We start from the raw sequence: 24,075 nt of genomic DNA on the forward strand, positions 1-24,075 counted from the left end.
TTATGCTTCATTCCCACCTAATGGCTGGATTGCTCACATGCCTTTGCCCAGCCAAGAAATCCTCAACAGAGCACCTCCTCCCCTCCTTCTTCACTGACCTTGGGGTCTGCAGAGTAGGTTCTCTCACATTCCACTGCTCTGTCCTCTCCAGGTTTTTTCCCCTGCAGTTTTGTCTCCCCTTCTTAAACTTGTTCTCCCAGAGGCACTACCACCATCGCTGATGGGCTCGGCCTTGGCCAGAGGTGGGTCCGTCTTGGAGCCAGGAAAGATGCTAGCAGCTTCTCACAGGAGCCACCCCTGCAGCCTCTTCCCTGCTACCAAGCCCCACCACACAAACCCAAGACAGTTGGGTATTTCTGGATACTGTTACATGAGCACCGTTTTTCACCAAAGAGCTGTTTTCTTCAGCACCCAAGGAAGCATAAAGTCCGCTTTACTTGTAAAGCACTTGGGAGGTAAAATGTATAATACCATCAACTCTGATTGTCCTCCCGTCCAACTTCCAAGAATCTCCAATTGTTTTAAAATTAATTTCTTTCTGAAACGACGGAGGAAAAATGAAAAGCTCAATAACCGTGCCACATTCTGCTCCAGTGTGCCAAGGCGTTCCTCACTGAATGTGCCACATTCCTCTCACTGAGCTGTGCAACACGTACCCATCAGAGGAACAGCAGATACCAGGCGACGGTGCGCACCTGGGTCTCAGCCTGAACACAAGTTCAGATTCAGCTGGGCACTCACCTTACTCCGGGAATCAGACATCATGCTACGAGCCAAATGAACTAGATATAGACTGAGGGAAAAAAATGACAAGTTTATGGGAGGTGCATAGAAGAACCAGAAAGGGAGTGTAAATCTCCAACATGCCATGGCACTGCCTACATCACCACATTTCCCCAGTTTTAATGTTTTGATTAATATTTTGTTTTAAATGCTGTATTTTCTAGACTGTGCCTTTGGAGGTTAAACTCTTGCTGTTTTTTAAAAAACACTGCTATGTTTTGATTTAGATATGCCTTAATGTTAACCAGCATTGACTTTGCATGGATGTGATGGAAATGCATTAACTGATGTAACCTGTTATGTTTTCTTTCTTTTAATGGAAATATTAAATAACTGGTGTTTTTCTAGTGATATTATGGTGATTTCTTTTCCTTAAAAAAAAAAGTTTCTATATCATTCCTAAAGCAATAATCATGCTATAAAAAAGGACTGAAGTTGCTAACAAATGTCTAGTTTCAAATTTTATATACACAAATTATTTATTTTTTCATCATCCTTATGTATCAGAGATGCCAGGCTACTTTTATATTATTCTATCTTCTATTACAGTGTAAAGATGGAAGTTTTTGGTAGGAAGCATTGACCAGATTAATAGAGAGACCCTTCATTGTCCTTTCAGAAAATAAAGATGTCTCCTCATACTTCTCGCTATCTTAAAATCTAGAGGTCTGTCCAAAAATCTGTAAGATGTGTGGAAGCCTTCTGCTTTTTCAGCTTTCTTCCAGAACTCTTAACAGTGGGGCTGAAGCGGTTCCATTATTTCAGGGCATCATTTTGGTTACAAAGCCTCCGGAGTTCCCAGTGGGTAAATCCCGGTAATAATTGTGTTCAGCCAGAGAAGCTGAGATGATCATGTTCATGTCTCTGATTTCCCACTGGTCAGTCTGTGCTGCGTGCCTGGCGGTTGCATACAGTCAAACATATAAAAGAGGCTAAGTGTTTCCCAGCATGCAGGCCAGCTACTATCCAGCCTTTGAGTTGCTTCAGCCACAACCAGACGGCATGCTAGAATCCTGCCACGCAAACAGTGCCCAGGGATATATCTGCCCTCTTCCATATTCTGCCGTTTCTAAAATTGTTGCAACACAACCATTTTCTCCTTCTATTCTAGTTTTATTTTGCAAGTCCCATTTAGCTAGAGGTTGCTCCCTGATGTGCTTAAAAAGACTCATTCTAAGTAAGTGTGACACAAACCCTGTATTTTAAATGTTGTTCCTTAAGGCAACAATTACATTTCAGAAACTTTACTACTTTATAAATGAGCTTTCATTTTTGATTGCTTTTCTACACTTCTGTAGAAAGCATCTAATTGTCTAAGAAGTCAGTCATTAAATAGACATTTTCTAAGTCATTCCCTTTTCCCAGAAAAAGTTTTGATCATAATTACTGATCATCTTTCTTTCATTGGTTATGGTTAGTTTGTGGATCTTGTTTTACTAAATTCATCTACTTATTTCTGTGACCCCATGAATGCTTAGACTGCCTCCCAAGACAATCTGTTCTTACAATGGGAACACTCATAATTGGTGATTGCTCACTGCAACAAACCAATCTCTGAATTAACACCAGTTTAAAGTACTTTTCTAACAGCTTCTTAAAAGTGCTAACATCTTGAAATTGCAGAATAGCCAGACAAACTAGATGTACTAATAGGTCTTTTCTAGAATTGTTATCCATTAACTTGACCTCAGAAGGAAAACCAACATATTTTTAATGAAAAGGAATTCTGAGTTGCTATGAAATGTGACAAATGAGAATGCCACTGTAGTAGTATTTTCACTTCTTGCAAAGATAACACTGCAAGGAATCCATATAAAGAAAGACATCAGTAATGGAGTATTCAGACCAATTAAAAGGAGGTTGAATACAGCACAGCCAAAAGGAGAAATTACTATGGAAAATCATTAAAATGGCTGCACCATGTTAAAGAGATATTGTGTGCCTCTAAATGTACCAGAGAATGGTTCTGTTCCACAACACATTAGTTCATAGGGCTTACTTTAAATGATTTTAAGAGCAACACGTCTTTACGCTACAAATGGCTAAAATTCCTTTAATTCACAAATCCTGAACTGGAGCGAATAACAGAAACTAGGATGTTTTCAGTCATGCCTTTACAACACAAAAAGGGGCACACAATCTTCCCCCCCAGCCCCTTGTCCTGCAATTTTCCTTCAACTAATCTGAGGAAACACATCCCTTGGCAACAGAAATTGAGCAGCGTTAAATGTATTTGCTTCCAGTTAGGGAAGTTCCAGGGGTATCCCCCACCCCAGGCGTTCTCCTCCCCCTCGCACCATAGGGAGGGACACCACAGCTCAAGGTAACACAAGGGACTTCGGCTTCAACAGCTTCAGTCTTTCCAGGCATTTTCTCTCCCTACTTACTGACCATCAATAGTCTTGACAGTACCTTACATGTAACGCTCCCAGTTGCAATACTGGAGGCATTTGCAGTTTTCATGAGTGCTCAAACCAAAGAATGCTGAATGCTGAAGTATCCACAGCGCTGACTGACTGAGAAGAGATTCTGAGACAGGTATTTATAATCACAGAGTTTATATTTAATTTGTAAGTATTAATAAGGGGATCAGATTTTTGGTTTCTAAAGCGATGCAAGAGCCGGCTGTGAGTCACATGATGAAAGACACAACTTGGGATGCTTTTTGTGCCACAGTGCCCATACATATTTCCTCCTGAGGACAAGGGGCATGTTTATAGGAGCACAGCTTAAGCTAAGGAGACCAGGGAAACCAGAATAAAAGCAGGATTTTTTACTTTTTTTAATAATTAGAACCCTACATACCAGAGATTTCCACTCAGATGAGGTTAAGCATTAACCTTATGTTAAATTCCTGCAGAATATACCCATAACACTTTGATGCATGCCAATACAGTCATTATACTGGGGTAGTATTGTTTCTACTCTTTCATTCTATGACATGTGAGAGATACGCATAAGGCACAATAAATTGCACATCTGCTCTCTAAGGACTGGTGTTATAGCCCTTATAGCAGCTTTGTCACATCCCAAACATTTCCAGAACAACCTCATGAAAGTCCAAGGACTGATTTAGCAGAATCTGTACAGCACTCAGTGGAGCCCTCAGTGTTGCTGAGGACCACGCTGTCAGTGTCTCCATATGCCCTTCCCCATGTAGAAGGTCTGCCACTTCTCAAAATATTTTTTGATCTTCTTATAAAAGTTAGTTTTACTGAAGGTAAAATACAAGTTAATATAAAATGAATTAGTGTTTTAAATATCCAAAAATAATGTGAAGTGGATTTTTTTGTATGAACAGGTTTGCTAATCCTCTAGCACAGAATCACTTGGCAGCTTACAGACACAATGGCCTTATTAGATTTTTTTTTTTTAAATGTGTCATCTACAAACATTAAACAGGAAAGAAGAAAAGAATGAGAGCACTGAAATAATTTAGAAAATTATGTACATACTTGGCAGCCCTCACTGATCTTTTGAGTGACATGCTTTTCGTTAATGAGGGAAATTAAAACCAAAACTGCTGACCTAATAAGCAATAAGAGAATGCAGATAGGGAAAAAAAAAGCACATCTAAATTGCTTAACATTAAAATGCCAATTTCTCTGATATTTTTCTTCAGAGTCAGAGTTCATCCTTGGAATTAGCCAGAAAAATTATTTATTTCTCTGTGTTTTTATAATATGGAATCTACACTTTCTATTAGTGTACACATTTAATTAATTTAAGGAAATACATGATGTTGATTCTGAGTTGTCTAATTAAGAGTAGCTTAAAAATACTGAGAATAAATATGTACTGATGTCACATTACAGTGAAATTCAATTGAATTATTTTCTAGTTTTAGGCATTCAGGAAATACTAACAATATATTTTGAAATTAATTCTTGACTAAAACAAAGGTTTTCTATCCCATAAAACTTGTTTTCACTGTAGGACTCTCATAAATGTACTTTGCAAGATCCACATCTGACTGTTCTTTGAAATCAATCTTGACAAGGTGAAAATTTGCATTTGTTAAAAGAATGCTGGACATTTTAGCTGGCTGTTATTTCCAGATATAAGTATAAACAGGCTTATAGTGTGATAGTAATGTGATAGGTTACAGGAGGATCTCTTGGGAAACAAAAAGGTAAAGGCCATGACAGCTGGCACAGAACCACAACCATGGCTTTGTCACATCGAAAGTATATACTCACATTATTACCTTTCAAGGGAGTTGTCCTATTCCTTTTCATGGATGAAAGTCATACAATCTAAATCTTAGAATTATCTTCAAAATTTTTGAGAACTTAAGAAATTGATTCCAGGTAAAAAAAAAAGTTAAAATATGTTACTCTACTGTTTAAAGCCCTTTCCATTTCCATTACCTTTCTAAATCACAGTGTACTTCTGAAAAAAAAAAAAAAAAAAAAAAAAAACCCCATACAAAATTTTAGAATAGATATTAACATACAACAGTGCAGTGGCTGTACTATATCTCACTAAATGGACACGAAGTCCAGCAACCTGTATCCAGAATGAATTGTCTTCATAACTGGGTGCCTAGGGAAGAATAAGACCACATTTGATGTCTCCCTCTATGATGAGCAGTTACAACAAATACAAAACTCAAAATAGCAAATGAATTTTCACATTAAGAGATGGTTAATTCAAGCCAGTAACAAAGCTAAGTATGAAACGTGATTATTATTTACAATTACATTATTCTCTCTGTAATGAAATTAAGCTTTGTATATTGTACTGTTTACTCCCCCCCCCCCCCCCCAAACAATATTGACATTTATAAAAATATATTCTCTTTGGAGAAATGCAGAAATATTTATCAGACCAATACTGGCTTCATGAATTTTTAGAAATGAAGAGACTGTTTTCCTTAGAAATTGATTAACTTTGGGGGCTGTAACACTTTATTGTAACCATTATTCATAAGAAAGTCTGGGAAATTCACAGTTTCACTTAAACTGTAAACAGGTATTGGTTTTCCAAGACTCAGAATAAAATAAACCTTTCTTCCTAATGTTTTCTTGAGCTTCTTCTATGCCTCCAAAGTAAACCAGCTTGATTAATTCATATCATATTAAGAATACAGGTAAATTGCAAAAGCAATATACAGAAATGACAATCTTTTCAGGTCCAATTTTTAGTAAGTTAATTTAATTTAGAATATTCATTTAGGAGGGTACTGTATAATTTCACCATGTAATAGTATTCATAAAGTATCTAACGGTAACCATATGCATCAAACAGGCTCCTTTCCGTTACAAAAAATGTCAATTCTTCTCTAATTAGCATTTATGCCAGAATTTCCCTTTTCCAGCTAGACAGGCCACACAGACTGTTGCACAGGTAGGACTGTTTTCACTGCCATGTAACCAACTCTGCTGTATACGCATAGCACAGACAGTCAGAATACATACACTAGGTTTGAGACTTCCTTTAACCTCATCACACACATTACTTCTATGTTTCTCATTTGTCCTTGGGTAAGTATGTAACTGGAGTAATGTTCATCTTGTCAAAACAATTCACCTTGCCCACTCCTGGCCATTTATTTCCCTAAGGGCCATTCAGGACTATGTAAAAGTTTTGTAGGTTGGCTTATTTATTTGTTGAGGATTGCCACCACCCTGCCTGCTATATTTGTTTGGAACCCTTCATTGCTCCCGTGGAACTGGACAGGAACATATCATCTCTCTGTGCACAGCATGTCCACAGAGGAGAAGAATGAACATGTAACCGAGAAATATGGCACCCTAGATCCAGCTGCCTCAGCCAGAACTCATCTTGCCCTAACAAGGTTAGGTTAATTCTGGTGCATCACTTAGCCCCACTGGCTATAGTCTCGTACACTTCTGGAGCATATAACAATTTACATATAGTAAAGAAACTGGGATCTCACGTAATAAAAATAATCCAAATCCTGGGAATGCAAATTAAGCCACAGAAAGATACAATGAGGATGCAAAGGCAAAAAGAGGGATCAGATAGTGTGACTAGGGCTCAGGGACATCTGAGTTTCATCCATCTACAGTGGTGAAACCACGAGCACAACAAATAAGTCTGTCTACTGGTCCTAGGTGCAAGCTGGGCAAAACAATGTCAGCATAGGTGTTTCTACTTGCAACTCATGGTTAATCTGCAAGCTGGATAATTGGACCATAGTTCATCAAGAGCTGATCATATACACAAAATGTTAACTGCATAACAGCCTTATACAGTAAGTTCCTTTCACAGCTCTAGTTTTTGTAGCTTACATTGCCCCAGTTGACAAACTAAGCAGCAAACAATAGGAGGAAAACTTCATGTGAACTATTTTCTAACATTTCTCCCAGGCAGAAGCACGTTTTGAGCAGTATTATTCAGATTAGCCCCTCAGCAGCTTATTTTAACCAGCCTTTTTAAACTCTGTTGGATTCCTATGGCAAGTAATTCATAGCCTGCACAAACGATCTGGCTGAAATGTGCGTATTAGTCTTGCAAGCATAAGAATTACCTTGATTTTTTAAAAAATCGAATAACTCCAGATAAGAGGCTACCGCAATTGCAGACTGCACAAGGAATCCTTACAAAAACCTTATTATTTATGACAAAAAAGTAATTAATTATACATCAGTTCCATGAAGCATATACAGGCAACATTTTTACAGACCATAAATTATATACTTTGGAGATTGTCATGAGCACTTAGTACTGGAAAGCCTCTAGCTATCCTGTATTTGCATACTATTTAGATGTTAAGGGTCATCCAGACAGGTAAAGATTAGGAAAAAGATAAAAAGAATTATTTCCATCTGGATATTAATCATAGCAGTCTGTGACTCTCCAGATGGGAATCTGAAAACATTTTTAGAAGCAAAACTTAAACAAGAAAGAGGCTTCTTAAACTGTGAAAGACTAAGAGTTAATATTACATTTTTCTCTGAAATATAATTCAGGATTATTTGGCTTTTTAACATAACCACTTCCAAGCACTGCAAAGTATGTGATATTAACCTCTTGATATGGGGCAGAAGTCCGAGCAAATAGAAAGCAAACTTGCCTCATTACAGTCACGAATAATGCAGGCTGAGCCAGGGACAGGTAAATTCTGAGATGATGGGTCTATCTTTACATTCTTATATTTAAATTATTATTAATTCGGCACTTGTCCAAGCATAAAGCACCAGTGAAGAAAAGAAATTCAGTGCCTACATTTCCTGTCCCAAGCTTATTCCATTCTGTCATGTCTATTTAAACACTGAACAGTTTTCCAGATGTGCACAAAATATAAACCGCTATTTTCTAAAACACTGTGCTCCAGAGAAAAGATAAATAATCATTTTACCTATCACTTGAATTGACTTAAAGCAGGACACATAGATGAGCATCAAGGATAATAATCTTTTTAAATAGCTAGGAACTATACTGAGGTTTGGGTTTTAACATTATATTAATATTCAATAGCAACAACTTGGTTTATTAACACCTTAGGGTAACATCGTGAAGCACTTAACAACAGCTCAGTAGTTACATCAAATTTATGAGGCCACTTGTTCTAATATAGATTGTAGATAGCTAAAATGTTCACATTATTCTACTTAGTGCCTGAAATTTTATCTTCTTCGGACAGAGCCCCAAAATCAACTGCCTGCAATATGGTCCAGTCATACTAGTAGTTTATTTCCTAGTCAGTGGATATACTTCTTTCCTTCCATTTGGAAGGACCACATGATAAAAGGATACGCCTTGTTGTCAGCACTGAGCAGCTGCCTAATTAATTAAACTTTAATTTCTTCTTAGGAGGAAGTGTCTGCAAGTGCCCGTGTATCAGCAGTTATAGCAGTATGCAGTCTGTCATCCTTTCCCTGGCCCCGACGTCGACGGGGAAGGGACTCCTCCAGAACTGGATGCACTGAGCCTAGCTCGGGCACGCGACCGCAGGACAGCACAGCAGCCTCGCTAGATGCCACTGTTTAAGCCAGATGTCATCCATTCTGCTACCTCCCTGCTGATCTGCACGACGGGCACAGTATGGCTCAAAGCTGAGAACAACACTTTCTTCACAATTACCGCAATTGATTAATCTCCAAAGAAATGTAACGACAGTTCATGAACCTTTGCTTCTTCCATTTCACTCACATCGTGTTCTATTCGCTAGTAGTTTTTGCAAGACTGAAAATAATTTCAAGCCTTGTCATTTTATTTTTCCATTCCTTAAACTGCAGGAAGCAAAACAGCCGTGATGTCTTTGTGGGATACAGGGTGTCCACTTACTAAAAGCTCCTGAAGGAGTTCAATATTCCTGGATATTACATAACTTCACTATCCACTTTATCATAGTAACATTTTATAAACACTCAAAAAATCCAATTATCCACCTTTTATTATAATGCATAATTAACTGTAAAACAGTGAAGTCAGTTCTCAGCAGCTTTTCCCAGTCAAGTCAAATTACTTTCACATTGCTGCCTTTTCTTTACAAAATCTTCAGGCCTATTGACATAAATATCACACGCTAAAGTAAAAAACCCTCATACTTTGCTGAATTCTACCTTCTGCCACCATGTGTTACAGAAGATGAAGCTGCGGGAATCACAAGACTTTAGCACAGTGATGGTTGAGAGAGAAAGGAGTGTGACAGATCTGGGTTAATGCCCAATACCTAATTTTAAAGCAATTCGTAGCATTGTTCTAATATATCTCAAAAGCTGAACAGGAAGAAGAAAAGATGCTAGTGCTAGTCAGGTATTTCTTTTGCTCATGAATGCAGAGTGGTTAAATAACTGGATATTTTTCCTTCAAAGGCACAGGGTGGAGAAACTGTTGAAACATACATCTTCATCTGAAATTCAAACACAGCAAGCTACAAAAATGCTAATGTTTTCCAAAGATTAAAAGCAAGCGTATTTTCTAAATCTCATGCACTAAGCGAACATTGATTAAAAATTAAAAAAAATATTTGTAATGAAATGGAGCTTGAGGGATTTTATGCAACAGTAATTTACTGGAGGGAAAAAAAAAAAAAAACAACCAGAAAAAAAGAATATACTTCAAAAAAGCTTGCTATGCATAAGGCCAAGTAACTTCTCTTCCTACAATTTTTTTTCTTCTCAGTTACGTTGCTTGCAGAAAACCTAGTAAGTAGGCAGTTGATGAATTTTTCACCATTACCTATTCTGTTCCTGATATTATCCTACTGTAAACTTCACCTTTCCTGTCCATATGCTGAATCTATGTATCGTCTCTTCTCCTTTGCTCAGGCTTTCAGTTCTTGAAGGCTAGAGACTATAGTTTTGTTATGAATACATATGGCAGCTGACACCATCACACCTTAATTCTTGGTTTGGATCCTGAAGCTCACTTATAGCACAAAAAAAAAAAATTTAAATAAATCATACAAACCTTAAAAAATGAATTTATATCTACCTAAAACCAAAAAAAACCCTGCTCCATAAAAATTCTGGTTTTCAACCCTTTTCATTTATAAAGCTATTTTTAGAAAAGCTTGTTATCTGTGTATTTTCTAGACATCGTCTAGTATTGCAGAAAAACTTACACATCTTAAGAGTTTAACAGGAAACACAGAAGTTCTATCACAACAGTTAGTGCAGAAGCAGAACTCATCGAAGGTTTCACGACGAAATCCCACTTCTCAACAGACGAAAGAAATACCTTTCTTTCATATTCTCTACTTCTTATGCCATTTTTTTTATCTAGCCATTTTTTCTTTTACTTCAGGACTTTCCATGCTCTAATTCTCCCTGGGTGGTTCTATTTTTTCAATGCATTCAACTCATGCAGTTTCCTTCTGTTCTACTAGCACTATGTAAAGAACAATTAATCAAAACCTTTTGATTTATTTCGAATCTCAAATTGCATGATCCGGCATCATTTAGTCACCTTTCAGTGTTCCAAAGGTCCTTATTTAACATGTATCTAAGAGAGGGGCATTTTGTCTGTATAACTGCAACTTCTATCAAGCAACTACATCTTGCACGCAAACTTGGAGCACTTCCACAAAGGATTGATAGCAAAGACCTTCAGTTTGTTGTTAATTGTGGATTTTTGAGCTTTTTCCCCTTACATTTCAGAAATTTCAAAACTTTTTTCAGGAGAACTTTAGCTCAGATCTTCCCATCCAACACCAAAATGTACAGGTCAAACCTTTGTAACTGCAGATCTGCCCTTGGCAATGTTATTACAAAAGCAAGCTGTTCATATAAAAAATTGCCTCAACTCTTGACCGCCATTGGCATGGCCAAATGATGCTGTTTGGCTACCAGAGATCTTCAACAGCTGCTGAGAAGGGTCATCTTTACTACCTGAGAGATACATCCTTTTTCCTAAACAAATATCCAAACAAATAAAAAGATAATTGTGAAGAAAACTAGACAGAAGAAATTAACATAGGTACAGTTAAAACACTATGCAGATGACAGAGAAAACCCTAATCCAGGAAACATATAAAAAGGGCCTTCAAAAAAAGAAAAAAGAAATGAGGCAGCTGAAAAAAAAAAAAAAAAGCTCACCTATAAATCAGTATCTATGCTTAAATATCTTGCAAATCTTGAGTAAGAAGTGACTGTAAGATAATATAATTTGAAATTCTATTTGCAGCCAAGCCTCCATGGTTTAGCATGGCTTCAGAAAAGCTGAAGAAAACTGAAAAAGAAGCAAATAAATATACACATAGAAGTAGCTATGACGTAAGAAGAGAGATTGAAGGAGCTACATTTATGAGCATAAATATTAGATAGGTTTAACCAAAGAACATACCCACGCATGGTCTCTGTGACATGTCTTATCCTTTGACAGAGACTGACACACTCTACTTTAGAAAATAAAACACCCTAGAAAATATTACATCTTATGAATACAGGTGATTGTGTAAATAAAGGGAATTATTCAGTGCCTCTGAAGATGGTAGGAATGTTATCAAAGGACTTATAGAAAGAAACATTAATGCAATTCATAAGCAAAATGCTATTATTCATTAATAAGAGTCCTGTAATATTAGGAAGATACTACAAATGAAAATATTCAACAACAACTTAAATAGCACATTAGTGGCCAAGATGAAGGGGATTAGTCTTGCAGTAATGCACGGGCCAAGGATATTACAGGTCCCTTTTCTTGTCTTCTATTTTCTGTAATTGTCTCAGTAAAAAAAACAGACTTAAGCTTCAAAGTTTTAGGGAAAGACATAAGAACAGAGTATTGGAAGAAGGTGTAACAAATGTCAGGTAACTCAAGTGGAATAGTATATAAATGGGTAACAATTTCCACAAATGAATCACACCTCAACTACTCTTCCATCTTACTTTGCTTTTCCATTGCCATTCATTCCTTTGTTTCTTTGCCGAAATCAACATGTATGTGCTAGGATCATCAGTTTTAGAGCTCTTCTCAATTTTCTCAGCATTCAGAAGTAAACAGCAACGATTCTCTCTCTGCTATCTTCAACAAAGGGCAAGAGTTCCTCCTGAAAATTACAGTTTTACTGACACAATCGCGAAATTCAGCTAACAGCTGAAAAAAACGTTAGCATACACAAACATGTGTGTAAGTATAACCTTATCTTAAATATCACATGCATAAGCACTATAATTTAATTTCTTGGATTTAAAACTGCAGTTTTCAAGTGACATATTATCACCTGCTCTTGTACATTGTGCTAGTACATAGGACACATACGTCAATGTTAATTTCTTTTGAAACAACTATTAAAGCAGTGAATTGTCTGTATTGGTTGGCTGTGTTCATACGACTTTTACAACACAAAATTCGAAGCATTTGCGTTTGTCACAGTAAGTTCAGTAATTTTTAATAAAATCTAAGAATTCACTTCAACTTTGTCTTTGGACACCACAGTCTGTATCATGTAGTCTGTGGCCTGCCTGAATAATATTATCCTGTTAAAAGCACACACTAGTGTCAGAAACAGTGTGAGTCACAGAAGATGCACACTTTTAAAATAAACCAGTCTCCTATGACACGTACTCTTATTTTTAATTTCAAAGTGAGTTTCTTTTCTTGAATTAGATGTGTTACGTGTTAAGAAAAAGGCTCTCAGTGGCAAGTTTTGTGCACTGAACATACAGGAAATGCCAAGTTTCAGGAACTCACAGAAAGTTTACAGCCATTGCAGAGGGTACAACATGAACCAAGCTCTGAAGGTCTGCCAAAGCCAGTTCCCATCCTTTTTCAGTAGTGAACACCAAGCCTGCAAACTCTCATGAACCAGTTCTTAGCTGTAGGAATTTGCTTCTGTGAAAGCTAAAATTAATTTAATAAATGAAGAGTTTTCATACTTAAAAAGAAACTTTTTTGCATCACCATATAATCAGTAGATCTCATCCTGAAAGATTCTAGTGTTTAAGTGTGGCTTCACATATATTTGTTAAACAGTATACTGGATTCAACAGCAAGGACGCCCCAGAAGCTTTGTGACGTGGAAGTTGAGGTTAAAGAAACATGTCACTTTTATTCTGGTACTTGCCTACAAAGCCCAATTGAATTTGTTTTCAAGACAAGGGGACCTTGAAGTATCAGTCAGAATCATTAGCTACATATTTCTGCCTGTGTGTCAAACAACGACTATTCTCATGTTGTACACCCAAAAAGGAACAACATTGCAATTGCCTGTTTCTAAATCTTCCCTGCAAATCCCAGAAAGGCTGATTAAAAGTGTTTTATGGAGTTGTGCCAAATAGGGAGGAAACAAAGCTGGAATGAATACTCCAAATGAAGTGGGGATGGCTTAAAACCTGAATACAAATTGTAGCTGCTGTACCTGCCCCTCCCACCATCACCAGCCTGCCCAGCCTCTGGCCTCAAATATTGTAGAATTTGAGAGAATTTTACCAGAATCCTAATCAGGATCCCAATTTCAGAGTAGTAATATTCACAATCTGCTGAACTGAAAGTCTGGCTTTTAAGAACACAGAATTAGTATTTATAGAGGATTATTTCTTTAGTTATAAATTTTCTTAGTTATAACTGAATATTGATACAGACAATTTATTTTATGACAAAACTGTGGCCTGTAAAGAAATAAGGTGGAGCAACAGAACAGCAAGAAATCCAGGAAAAAACCAAAAACAACCCCAAAAACTTTCATTAAGGAAACAGCAGCTTAATCCTGCTTTGAAGTGGGTGTAATTAATTCAGGGATTAATAAAAAGACTCCATAACAAAGATCTCAAATGCTACCAAAACCAGCTTGTTTCCATTCTGAATCTCTCTTTTTATTTGTAAAGACTGGCATTACAATTGAAAAGGACTCAAAATGGAGTGATGTACACATCATTGGTGTTTCATGATGCAACTGATGGAGTCCCTGAATGGATATTGCTTCAGCTTTGCTTTTAAAAAATAATTTAACAAGAAAATCTTCAACTCCACTATTGATCACAGGTGGCAGAAATGAAAGAAAGGAAAAGAAAAGAAACCAAAACTACTGTTAAATTCATAACATATACATTGTTGGCTGATGACACTTGTTCCAGATGTACAATAAAGCCCACAACACTTTATTACTATGGATATAATTATTGTGAATGTTTTTCATGTTGATCAACTTGCTTCTGAAGGTTGTTTTTTTGATTGTTTTAAACTTGCATAATAAACATGCAATGAAACATTTCTTGTTAAAGTGTTTTTTGCAGTCATCTTGTTTTCATACAAAGATTTCATAAAGTTGCAGTGTTGTATCAGAGCATTACCAAAATAAGAGCAAAAGCTAAAGAGGAAGGTAAATGTGAAATGAACTTGATGAAAACAACCTAATCTTGTCCTGAGACACTCCAGTCTTATTAAAAAGATGTGCACAATCAAATTCCTTCCTCCCAAACCCACCAAAACCACAAAATAAATATTAACTTGGAAGAAAGGGAAGACAAAGAAAAAAAAAAAAGATGTCATCATGCACTCGTCTTCTGCATAGCTCAACCCACATATAGTAAGGCACTATTTCCCCACAACTTAGTGTCCACAACAATCTTTTACAGTGCTCTGCGAACTATATATAGTTCCTTCCAGGATGATGAAATAAACAGATTGAATGAGTGTTGCTACCATGTCACCCCATGTGTGATCTTATAGACAAGGGCATCATCTGGCAGTTTCAGAAATAAGCTGTCTCAAGTCTCTTCTTATGTGTGCATGTTATGTATAGGGGTATCTTTTGTGTGTGTGCAAGTGGTTGGTTTGTTTTCCGGAGTTGCTGTTATTTTTCATTGTTCTTTACTCCAGGGTTCTCAAAGCAAATACACAAGAAAATAAAAGCGCAGTTGGGTCATTAAAAACAGAGCTTTGGTGCTCCAAAAAGCACACAGCTTTGGGCATTTAAGAAATCTGTTGAATATTCCCAAAAGACTTGGGAAATACATGGACATATTTTTGTCTGGAAATCCTCATCTCTGCTTAATTGAGCTGGTCTTCATACTGTTTTCGGAAGCAATCACCAGCAGGGAAAAACTCCCAGCACCGTTCTTGATACATTTTCCATACATAGGATTCCTGAAAGAAACACAGTTTAAATAATTTAACTTGATTCAATGAGAAAGCACCAACCATTTTTTTTTTTCTCTTTTATTTATATACTGTTTCACTTTTTTGATTCTGTCATGTCAGGTTATTTTATATCAATCTACAAGATCACGTCAATGATTTTATCAGTTTAGAGTAGCTTTTAGACTTTTGTCACCTAGACAAAAAGCACTAGAGAAACACATAGAAGAGGACCAGGTAGTTTAGTTCTTATTGCATATCCAGTAGCACTGTAAAGCTCAATTAAAGCTGTCGCGAGACAAATACCAGGGTAAGCAGAATATTTTCTGTCGTAGAAATTTGACTGAATTTCTGCATCTGTCATTTAAAAACATATCTACACAAAATACATAAAACATAAAATACATTAAAGGTATTTCTTAGAAAAGCAGTATTTTATGAAAAAGTGGTCTTTTTTTTTTTTCCTGATTATTTGTTCAGGTAAAGCTCTGTCTCTAGACAGTCTGGAGAATAGTAAAGGATGTGTCAGTTTATTTCCATTTTAATCACACCACTTAAATGTGCTTTTTATTATACAAATTCCATGGTAGAAAGGACATGTGTTACACAAGTTAAAGAATCGTTTAGGTTGGAAAAGACCTTTAAGATCATCAAGTCCAACCGTAAACCTAACACTGCCAAGTCCACCACTAAACCATGTCCCTAGAAGTTACGTAGTATGAAGTACTGTCAATTTTCAAATTATCAGCTAACAGTATCAAAACTGAATAGTTAGTAGAAATCTGGCTTCAGTGAATATAGTAGGACACACTGTATGCCAAGAAAAAAGAAAAATCAAATAGAAAAGACTTTTTAATAGATCTCATTTAACATGAAATACTCAAATGACAAATGGATGCTCAAAAATATCAAAGCAAATACATAAAATCTCATACTGGACAAGGCTGAGATTTATGCAAAAAAGATTATTATAATTGCCCAGTACATCCATCAGAGTTCAGAAAGAGTAAGCTACATAGATTTATAGCAAATCATCCCTCTAACACAAATCTGTAGGGCTACGTATATGACTCTTTTCAGGTTTTTGTTTTCTGATCTGTAACACAGGAACATTTGCTTAGTCAGCTGCAAGACTATCACTAGAAAACAAAAAGTAGTCTGTAAATTTGATACATTTTTTTGCTGACTTTAAGTATACTTAAAGGAAGTTGAAGGAAGCACCAAAAGTTTGAAAGAACAGCAGCAAAGAAGAAACCTCTAGGGAAACTTCTCTCACAGGTTTCATTTTAAACATATGCACAAGCTCTTTCATATGGATTTATCCAGGAATGTAGTCAAAGAAGATTATATGTAGATAATAATAAAAGACAAGGACTATTAAAAAAGAATCAACAGGGAGAAATGAAGAGTGCTGCTTTCACAGGATGCTTAACTGTTCTGTTTCTCTTTTTTTTTTGTTTATAGTCTGTATTTATATTTTGTGGAAGTAACAATTTAAGAATAACAGGTCAGATAACAAAATAGAAATAGAAAGTACCACAGAATTAATGCTCAATTTAACATTAAGCAACCAAAGCCCTAGGAATTGTTTAGAAGAATGAGAATTAAATTACATACCATATAGGGAGCTATTCATTAGAATACTCTTAGTTTTGCCAAGCCTGAATGAATTTTATTTTAGAATCAGTCTTATTTACTAACTGTTGACATTCATAGAGTTGTTTAACCCACCTGTCCTGTATGCTCTGTTTCATCTTTGTTAATAAGATACATCAGAAAAAACCTACAAGCAAAGAAACGGCTATTATGAATACAGTATTTGGAAACATTAGGCAACCCACAGAGGGATGGATATTTTTCAGTATGTACAGTGGTAATGCTGTTCATGGACTTAGAAGTTCCAGAGTTCTATTTATGATAATACTCCAGACACATTAAATATACTTTCCTGACACTGCTGACGTTCACTCTTTGTTCAATGAATAGTTTGCTAAAAGGCAAGAGATTCAGTTTGATTCACAGTAAATAGCAACTCCATATAAATGAAGATTTTCTAAGCTTTCTGATCTGAAAATTATAACAGACATTTTCTTGCCCATGAACACCAACTTGGAAACAGACAGAGGACAGTTGTTGGAACTTTTTTCCTCTCCCCACAATGAATAAGAAATGCTGAAGAAATTAAGAGATTTCTCTTATTGAAATTATAGGCAGGGGATATTTTACCAGTGTATGTAACTCAAGATCAACATGAGCAGAAAAGAAATTGTAATTTTAAAAATACATTAGTCTTGGGGTTTTGAGATATCTGACAGACACTAGGTAATGATTTCAAAATTTCACTCATAATAAAGATTCTCTCCAAACATATGTAAAAATATAAAACATGATCATGCACAAAAATATCAAAAAACATTTCCTTAGGATGATGCACTTTAAGTATGCTATCGTGTGTTATTTGTGTAGCACTTTGTAAACAGGAACAAAATCCCACATGATGGTGCTTTTAACGTATTTTGTTTGCACAACCTATTTTTCAGGTGGAATTTCTTTATAGGGATGTTTGACTTTACAGTCTCATTATTTTGTGCACATACAGTGCTAGCTTATAGACACAAAGTCACAATCCACCCATTGCTTCATGCTGACAGCACTAGCATAAAATACACTTTGGCAATGGATTTTCATAGGTATTTGACAGGAGAGAAACAGTATGATACAGTGATTGTAGACCTGATAAATGGTTTTATTTCCAGATTTAAAAAGACTGAGTTTAGTGGTCACTGTTGCTCTGCTTGGATTTTCCAAAGGTGGACCTGATGCCCTTGGTGTGATCCCTCCCCTCCCTAGCTCCTTGTTCCAGTTCCCCTACCACCCTTTGTCCCAGGTTCTCTTGGTCAGCCTCAGCACTCCACTCAAAATATTTTGTCCAATTTAAGTTTTCCCTCTCTTGCCTTACTCCTTTGCTTGTGCACTCTCTCCATCAGTCTCCAGGCCAGGTCATACCGTTCCTCTGTACCTTACACAACACATTCAATTTTACAACGCCTCCACAGCCACATACTAAGTTCCCAGTTTCCATCTCCTAGCTCACACAAGCTTGGTGTGTCACAGCCAAGCTGGGAACAAGATAATGAAGTTTGTTCATTCCTTGCTCCCATCGTCACAGAATTATATATTCAGACAGTGCACATCAAAGCCAAACAGTACTGACTCTTACTTATGCAAGAGAGCTATCAGGTACTTGCAAAGGGTGCATGGGTCATGAGTTAGTGAGAAGCTAATTTTTACTGTACTCACAAATAATTGGCCAAGTTGTGCTCCTGTAGTGTGTGTGTCTCAAAGCCATGGGGCACTGTATCAAAGTAGTCATTTCCTATTCCACAGATAAAGCACTTTGTCTAAAAGAAAGAATACAGAGCACTTCAACACTATATATAACCCTGCCCCCCTTTGAGAAAAGGCCAATAAAAATGTAACAATTTTCTTGAAAATGGCAATGCATCATGTATAATATGTGCTGAACAAAAAGGCTTTTCTTTTAATGATTGGGACTGGATACCTCAGTCAAAACACCTGAATAGAAGTTTAACTGCCATGAGAGTAGCTTCTTACTGTTTAAACAAAAAAAAAAAACAAACAAAAAAAAAAATTTTTGCCAGCTGTAACAGAATGGCATACAGTGGTCAAAGCTGACTTTTTTTTTTCCCTTTAACACTGTAGGTAACACTCACTGTAACATATGGCAACATGTACCTCAATGCCTGCTGTGCTTGTCCAGCTGAAACTGAATATGCTCAAAGTTTAGATTACAAAACACAGTAGGTTTGCAACACTTTTCTGAGTTCTTATAGTCACACTTAAATGACAGAATAGAAAACCACCAAGTACAGGATACTTTCACACATAGATTAACCAAAGAAGATTACATCTGAGATGAACTGTAACATGATAGTGTTAACACCCTGTGTTAGAAACCTCTAGTCTGAAGATCCAAAAGACTTAAATAGCCACAGATATGTAATTCACTATAATATAGAGCAACGTAAAAAGATTTTTCTTGTTTACAGAAAAGAAGATACAGGGATTGGTCTAAACTTTAAAAAGTCATGAGAAAATAAGCTGTTCGGCTTTTTATCTGAATTTTTGTTAACTTATCACTGACAGCAAAAAACTGGCCACACTTGATCTGGAGGTATTAAAAAAATCCATACTAGGAATTAGCAAACAAATCCAAAATATGCTTAGAGTATCAGTTTAGACAACCTGGGTTTGTGTCCCATGCAAAGACTTATGCAACATAGCAGCTAGCACCTGTCAAAGCATAGCATACCTCTTACACAGGAGGCAGCAAAGAGTGGTAAATGCTATTCAGAACCTGGATGCTAGCAGAGTTTTCTCTTCATAAAATTGTCTAAAAAGAATTTTATTAGGTACTAACAGAACTACTTAAGTTCGTATATTTTAATAGATACAAGAAGTCAATTAAAAAAAAAAGGCGGTTGTTATTTCCATCTAATGGACTGAGATGTGAGAGTAGAATCTCATCCAGGATGTTGTATGATATTGGACCGTGTACAGAACTGTATTTTCCTCTTAGTTTAAGAAACTATCCACTAGGTAGATCACATTTGGATTGAAAACAGATATTCATGAAACCTGAAAATAGGGTATGGTTCACCAACTGGTTGTTCTTACCTCCATGTCTTCCTTAACTTGCTCTTGCTGATCTCTTAACTCACCAAAAGCATCAATAATTAAACCTAGGGTTTAAGTTAAAATGACAGTTAATGTTCAAGAACAGAACTGTGACAAAGAATATTTGGAAATACAGGGATAACTCTGACAAAGAATATTAAAATGAGAATCTTGTGGAGAAATAATAGAAGCCAATATACATTCCAAAGACCACAAAAACAACTCAATACAGGAAGAAAAATGAGCAAGTCAAAGAAAATGGCTACCAGTAAGTAACATGGTTGGCAGTACCATTTGGAATTATAAAATGGGACAAGCAGACTTCTGTTTTATTGACAGTGCTCTAATCCTGACTCAGTACCTAAAGATGTACGTGGTTTTTACAGTGATGGAGGCTTTACTATAGAAAGACTACTACTATACTTTTAACAGAGTTCAGGGATTTATTACATGGCAGATGCAGAGAAGCTCCCAGCTCTGCGCATCCTCTCTCATTATAGTTGCCACGTAGTATGAGGTTCCACTGTCAGAGCTCTACAGAAGTAAGGGGTCATTTCAGGGAGATACAGAAAGAAGAAGAAAAACCTCCACAGGCTCTATGGCTCAGATTATAAATTCTTTATGATTCTCTCTTCACTTACACCAATACAAATAAGGACTAACCACAATCATTGTTGACACTACCGTGCTGTAAAACTGATGAATACCAGATGAGAATTATACTCAAAGCTTGACAGCTAAGGCCTCTACTCTTCAGCCGCTCACAGAATGAAGAACCAAACAGTATGAGATATGTCACTTCAGGCTATAAAAAATTCTGCACCCTCCCCAAGCCCTTTAAAAATCTTGCTGCTTGAGTAGGAGTTATAAACAATTTACCACAAGCTCAGAGTTGACTTCTAAACTTCTTTGCAGGAAGTGAGAAAGCATCCTTATTGCTTTCAAAATCATCGTAAGTTAGCTAAGTGTTAGCTGACAGAAAGCAATAAGGTTTTACCATTTATAACAACAACTGGACCTAACAAAAATCATTACATGTTTTTCCAAAATCAAGAATATACTTCTGTTAATTTGTGCAAACTTTAATAAAAGATGATCTTCTGGGCATTCTTGACAATCTTTTGAAGGTTTAGTATGTAAACAGATAGGGCTTTTAAGTACTCTGTGTAATAATATTAAACATTGTTAATACACACATAATAGAAAAAAACCCTGACTTCCCAAAATTCAGTATCCACTATCCAGATTACAACAGCAAGCCACACTATCAGTTAAATAATTTCACTCAAATTCAGAAGCTAACCTAATGGCAGCTGACTTTCCATTGTCATTAACCAGGATATACTAAATCTGTTTCATATCAAGCACCTTTCTTTACTCTTTGACATTATTCAAGTGAGCAGGCATCAGACCAAACAGAGGGTTTTATGTAAGAAAAGATTAAACCTCTTAAAGCTATGTTCCAATTTTCACACCACTACCACCAATGGTGAAGATTTGCCAGACAGTCAAGAACATTAGATGCTGGCAGGGGGAATACTGACAGCACCCGCTACTGATTTTGTCCACGTAAATTCACAAAGGGCAGGTTATGCTGAAAGACAATTTTAAGGTATGCCACAAGATTTCTGATCACTTTCTAATCACTTCTCTTGCTGATCATTTACAGGAGGCTTTTAGAAAGGGCAATGAGAAGATAGAAACTGTAGTGATACCAGTATTCTCATAGCAGAGATTTTTTTGTTTTCACCGATCCAATTAGAGCCTGTTGATTTTACAGAGACTAGGAAGAACACCATACAGATAAAAGCCAGCTGGATGTGATATACGATACAAATCTGTGCTTCGTGATCTGCCCTGGTGTCCTGGTTGAATCTTCAGTGTGCGATTACTGTAGCACTAAGATCTTTGTACTGCTACATAATGCTTTCAGTCTCACCATGGGTTACAAACATATACCTTGAATAATTGCAAGCAGGATGACAATCACAAAGAAGAAGAAAGTGATGTCAAAGATAATCCGATAGATTTCATATTCATCTCCTGCTGGATCCTCGATCTCGTCACCAATGCCTCCACCTGCACGTACTCCAACGTACATGTGAAACATGTAGCACTAGAAAACACAAAACAAAGGGATACAAAGTTTGTCTGCAGCTAAAGTAAAAACACCCATTGTTGCAAATTCAGTAATTGGCAGAACTGGTCTATCGTCTAGCAACTATACTATGTCAAGTCATCTTCTCCCCTTTGAAGTTAGGTACATTTCTGAGGGAGGTGAAATACTGCTGTGCAGCTGAAGCTGCAGTATTTCATGTTCTGTCATTATGTAGCAGTTCAAAAAGATCAAAGGTTCAACTACCTTAAGACCAGCAGCACATCGTGATTCACCTACGATTGTTTCAGTAATGTGCAAATAGGAAATACCATTAGCACCACAGTCATCTCCTTTTCCATTTTCCTAGCTCAAAAGTGAATGACTTTCCCTATTTTTGGTGTTTCAAACAAAAATTAAAAAAAAAAACCAAACAACAAAACAAGACAAACAAAAAACCTTTGAGAATCTTTATGCATAGGACAGGCTAATGATGGAAGAAGTCTGAGACAAACACTGTGATCTGAAAAGTGGTATAATAGGTCTCTCGTTATAGTTATGTGAGATGCTGACAATGCAAAATTCCTAGTTTAGCATGCTATAATTTAATAGAAAATTATGATATCACTCTCAGAGGTCTGGAGCAGGGGATTGGGTCTTTTTTGTTAAGTAGCTTTGCAAACTACAGGTCCAGGGTTCTCACTCTCTATCAAAAAGTAGTGACGACAATTACAATAACTAACTCCTAAAACCTAACCATACAAAAAAATCCTTTCTTTTATTTCTATGCCACACTTACCCCCAAAATCCCTTATGTAAGAAATTGATATAGTAACATACATTGCTTAGTAAGTAATGGCTGAAAAATGTAACAATTTTTAGAAACAGTTTTTATTTTACCATTGAAAGTCAATCATTACCTTCATGAGTGAATGTGGTGTTAGTTATTTTAAAAGTTTTAAGTTATTTTTCTCTTTCTAAAAAGAAATATATATTCTCTGTACTTTTTCTTTTTTTAACATCACATTGCAAGTCTTACTGCTTTTACAAAAGACAACCCTGATTTTATAGCACATTATTCTAACTCATTCCTGTACAATATTATAGCCTTTTGGTAAGTGTATTTTCAGAGAATTACTGAGCAGGTCAGGTCAGAAGGGACTTTGGGAGGTCTCTGGTGCAAATCCTGCTCCAAGCAGGGTCCACTATAAGGTCAGACAAGGTTGCTCCGGGTTTATCCAGTCAGGTCATTACAACCTCCTAAGGATGGAGACTGCACAACCTCTCTGAGCAACCTGATCCACTGCTTGGCTTTCCTCAGTCAGAACACCTTTTTCCACTTTATGTCCGTGGTCTCCTGCCAGGCACTGCTGTAAAGAGCCTTGATTTGTCTTCCCAATAACCTGGGAGGCACTGGGGAGCTGCTTTTACACTCCCCTCCTACTCCCAAGCTTTCTCTTCTCCAGGCCAAACAAGCCCAACTCCCTCAGCCTCTCCACCCAGGGCAAGTACTCCAGCACCTGACAATTTAGCGGCCCTCCACTGGTTTATGCTCCAGTTTATCTATGTCTTTCTTGTACTGAACATCCCAAACTGGACAAAAGTATAGACATATTAGTCTGCTTCCACAGTTTACCTAATTATTGGGATTTTAAATGGTGTCAATTCCATGGAAGTGATTCATATTGCATAACATACCGAAATATATTTAACTTTGTTGTACATGACTGCTTTTAAAAGGATATTAACAGCAACATATCTTAAGAAATTCTTCGTGATCTAAGCTCTACCTACCATCCACAACTGCAAAGCCTGGCACTGTCTCAGTAAGCTCAAAATAATTTTCAGTGGTTCTGAGTACAGGAAATTTCAGTAATAGAATTGCCAATTGAAGATAATCATGGCAATTCATGCTAAGGGAAACTGATGGATTTCCAAGTTTGAAGAAGCATTTCAGTACCTAAATTACTTATGAAAGTCCTTGCCTATAACTGACCCTCCTCCTG

The 24,075-nt window shown here is 36.6% G+C and overlaps 1 protein-coding gene across 1 annotated transcript in view; it reads right to left on the minus strand.

The window, feature by feature from the left end:
- Nucleotides 1-14,429: 14,429 nt before the first annotated feature.
- The window catches only part of RYR2 (ryanodine receptor 2 (cardiac)), a 342,788-nt gene continuing 333,142 nt past the window's right edge, over nucleotides 14,430-24,075 (minus strand). The window contains exons 101-105 of the mRNA XM_010562945.1: nucleotides 21,934-22,090; nucleotides 19,975-20,039; nucleotides 18,577-18,677; nucleotides 17,008-17,059; nucleotides 14,430-15,285 (exon numbers count right to left, since the gene is read on the minus strand). Coding sequence (XP_010561247.1) covers nucleotides 15,190-15,285; nucleotides 17,008-17,059; nucleotides 18,577-18,677; nucleotides 19,975-20,039; nucleotides 21,934-22,090 — 471 coding nt within the window. The 3' untranslated portion in view covers nucleotides 14,430-15,189. The remainder of the gene's footprint in view (nucleotides 15,286-17,007; nucleotides 17,060-18,576; nucleotides 18,678-19,974; nucleotides 20,040-21,933; nucleotides 22,091-24,075) is intronic.

The sequence above is a fragment of the Haliaeetus leucocephalus genome, unplaced genomic scaffold (genome assembly GCF_000737465.1).
Source record: "Haliaeetus leucocephalus isolate CR32 unplaced genomic scaffold, Haliaeetus_leucocephalus-4.0 Scaffold162, whole genome shotgun sequence".
Classification (NCBI taxonomy): domain Eukaryota; kingdom Metazoa; phylum Chordata; class Aves; order Accipitriformes; family Accipitridae; genus Haliaeetus; species Haliaeetus leucocephalus.